Raw genomic sequence first — 3398 nt, 5'->3', positions numbered from 1 at the left:
ACTGGTGTGTTGCTTTACCACTGGCTAAACACAGGGCAAGCAGCCATGGCCTGAAGACGTGAGCCAAAATAAAGCTTTTCTCCTTCTGCTGTTGTCATGATAGGAAGCTAGTAACTTTCATGCCCCAGAATGGAAGCAGCTTCAGGTTTAAGTGCCAATGTTTACCAATGCTTGGCAGCTTTCCCATCGATGTACACTTCCTAATTAGTTGTAACTTCGGTGAATTTCCAGGGTTCTAAAATGCTTGTTTTTAACAAATGTTATATAGTTTTTTAGTTTTAGAAGAAGAAGATTTGACGAGGTCCTAATTTTACCATTCTAGAAATTCTATCTCTGGACAAATGAATTTTTTTTAAAGATTCTTGGTTATGTAGCCCAGGCTGGCCTTAAAGTCATGTTCCTCCTTCGTCAGCTTCTATAGTACTGATATTATGTGCTCCGAACACCATGTCTAACCTAGAACAAATGATCTTTGACAAAAGTAAAAATGAGGGAAAGGATATAACTTTAAATAAATATTTTAGAAATAGAAAACGAACAGAAAATAACATGACTCCATACTTCACACCATATTAAATATTATCTCAAAATGGGTCATAGAACCAGATAGAAAAACCCCAAGCTTTAAAATTGTAAAAGAGAAGACAGAAGAAAACCTGTGACCTGCCACAGAGTCCTGCCTATAAGATATACTATTTCAATAGGGGCACAAACATTACAGGCGTAATCACTCATCTTTTAAATTGGATTTAAGGCTCCATTCTATAAGGAGGAACTCATACCTAACACCTCTAAGTGGCCAAGAACCAGAAAGCAGATAGATCATGGCCTAGGGGAAAGTCTACTACTCTGCAACAAAATTACTGAAATATTTCTATTCCCATGGATCTGAGTATTATTGGGTCCTCTTCAGGGAGCCCTGTTACAGCATGCGGTATTTAACAGAGATGCACAACTGGAAATGTGCAGGGACTGGCAGACTTTGGAGCACTCAACACTAAATGATACCTTTGTCTAACCTACTCACCAAAATTCAGGGATCGTTCTGCCTCTTTTTTTTCATGGGTAAAAAAAGCTCTGAGGAGAGAGATCTGATAGGCACAACCTGTTTGGGGCTGAGTGTACCAAGGTCTGTCTCTGAGTAATGTGCTCTCTATATTTGCTCCCATCTGCTGCATGAGGAAGCTTCTCTGATGCTGGCTAAGCAAGATGCTCATCTATGAGTGTAAGACAGTATCATTGGGAATCATTTTATCACTATTTTTTCTTCTTTTGTAAGACCTGTCTTATTAGGTTTTACCCTAGGTCCCTTGACTATCTAGTCTCAAGTTCCTGGTTACCCAAGCAGTGTCGCATATGTCTTTGAGTAGTTATCCAATACCAAATGGACCCTATGTCTCTATGTTTTGTTGTGTACTTGTGGTTTTTTGGGGGGTGGTTGCTTGCATATATATATGGTGTGTGTGTGTTTGGTTTTTTGAGACAGGGTTTCTCTGTGTAGCTCTGGCTGTCCTGGAACTCACTCTGTAGACCATTGATTTTTCTTTTTAAATTTAGTTGACCTGTTTTGATTCTCAACTTTTTGTGTGTTTTATTTTGTTTTTTGATGTTTTTATTTTTTCTTTTCTTTTTTTCCATTTTGAAAAAGAAAGCACATGTATGTAGTTGGTTGGGTAAGGAGTTGGTGGGGAGCTGGGAGGAGCTGGGGGAGAGCAAAGAATACAGTGAAAATATATTGTGTGGCCCATCGGCTGATCCACAAGGCCGTCTTTGCCTTGATCCTGGGTCACTGGCGCAACCTTTGCAGTAGACTTCTGCAGCTTTCTCACCAGAGTCCTCCAACTGGATTTCTTTCTCTTTCCCTGCATTGGAACACTGGCGTGCCTCACCATGTCAGTCCCAGCAATAGACACCAGCTCCAAGATCACCATCAAAGACTTGAAGGAGAAGAAAGTTGTGGAGGAGGCAGAGAATGGAAGAGAAGCAGCTGCCAATGGGAATGCTAATGAGGAAAATGGGGAGCAGGGGGCTGACAATGAGGTAGATGTAGAAAAAGAAGAATATGGGAAAGAGGAGGAGGAAGAAGGTGATGGTGAGAAAGAGGATGAAAATGAAGATGAGGAAACGAAGGTTCCTACAAGCAAGCAGGTATCTGAGGATGATGAGGATGAAGAAATATGTTGACACCAAGAAGCAGAAGACTAGTGAGGATGACTAGATGGCAAAAAGAAAAAGCTAAACTCAAGGCCACCATGACCTATTCACCCTCTGCTTCCTGTCTCAGAATTTAAATACAGAGAAGCACGCCCCGCCCACGCACAGCGGGCAGTGCCACCCACAAATCACAACAGGAATTTGCAACAGGAAAGGAAAAAAAGATCCAAAACTTCCTAAACCCTGCTTTTTTTTCTTAAAAATAATTTAAAAGGAAAATTTGTTTTTGTTTTTGTTTTTTTTGTTTTTTTTTTTTTGTTTTTTTTTTGTTTTTGTTTTTTTTTTTTTAAGGCAGGGTTTCTCTGTGTAGCTGTCCTGGAACTCACTCTGTAGATCAGGCTGGCCTCGAACTCAGAATTCCGCCTGCCTCTGCCTCCCAAGTGCTGGGATTAAAGGCATGCACCACCACCACCCCGGCTAATTTGTTCTTTTTAATTTACATTTTATATTTTTGTACATATTGTTAAGGGTTCGGCCATTTTTGAAATGATAGTGAGTGACCAAACCAGCCTTCAGAGCAAGCGTTCAGTGAACTCTTCTGACTTTCCTTATGGTGTGGCCATGTTTTTTATAATCTCAAAGCGGCAGGAGGAACTCTGAGTTTAAGGCCAGCCTGGTCTACATAATGAGTTCCAGGACAGCCCAGGACAGCCAGGGTGACACAGAAATAAACCTTGTCTCAAAAAATATATATATATCTTAGTGATGTTCAACAATGAGAAAAGAAGAAACAAAATAACAACATCCTGACGATTGATCCCGTTGGTCTCTTTGGAGCTTCTTTAATGAAACTTTGTTCAAATATTTTGTCTGTTGCCATTTTGTTTCTTCTTTTCTCCTTGTGTATGGTATCACTTTATGTCCTACAATGGCTACAATTAAAGACTGCTATTAGCTAGAGCTGGGGGTAAATGGTGGAATACTTATATAGCATTCTTGAGGCCCTAGGTTTCATCCTTAGTTTTGCAAGGAAAAAAAACTAATAAAATCAAACATTGTGTTTGTTTGCTTTGTATTGATGTGATACAATACCATGACCAAAAGCAACTGGGAGAGGTATTTGATTTACAGATTACAGTCCACCATCAGGTGAAACCAAGACAGGCACTCAAACAGGAACCCAGGAGCAGGCACTGAAGCAGAGGCCGTGGAGGAACACTGCTTTACTGGCTCCATTCCAATGG

The 3398-nt window shown here is 40.3% G+C and overlaps 1 protein-coding gene across 1 annotated transcript; it reads left to right on the top strand.

The window, feature by feature from the left end:
- The first annotated feature begins 1890 nt into the window (after nt 1-1890).
- On the top strand, nt 1891-2184 carry LOC127675718 (prothymosin alpha-like). Its single transcript, XM_052171788.1, has one exon. It carries the CDS (start codon nt 1891-1893, stop codon nt 2182-2184), a length of 294 nt encoding a protein of 97 aa, XP_052027748.1.
- Nucleotides 2185-3398: the final 1214 nt, after the last annotated feature.

This window comes from Apodemus sylvaticus, chromosome X, assembly GCF_947179515.1.
Source record: "Apodemus sylvaticus chromosome X, mApoSyl1.1, whole genome shotgun sequence".
NCBI classification, from domain to species: Eukaryota; Metazoa; Chordata; class Mammalia; order Rodentia; family Muridae; genus Apodemus; species Apodemus sylvaticus.
This window is presented reverse-complemented; position numbering and strand designations above follow the sequence as displayed.

What these genes read in the sequence shown, in the direction of transcription:
- LOC127675718 (XM_052171788.1), top strand. Translation starts at nt 1,891, where the DNA reads ATGTCAGTCCCAGCAATAGACACCAGCTCCAAGATCACCATCAAAGAC.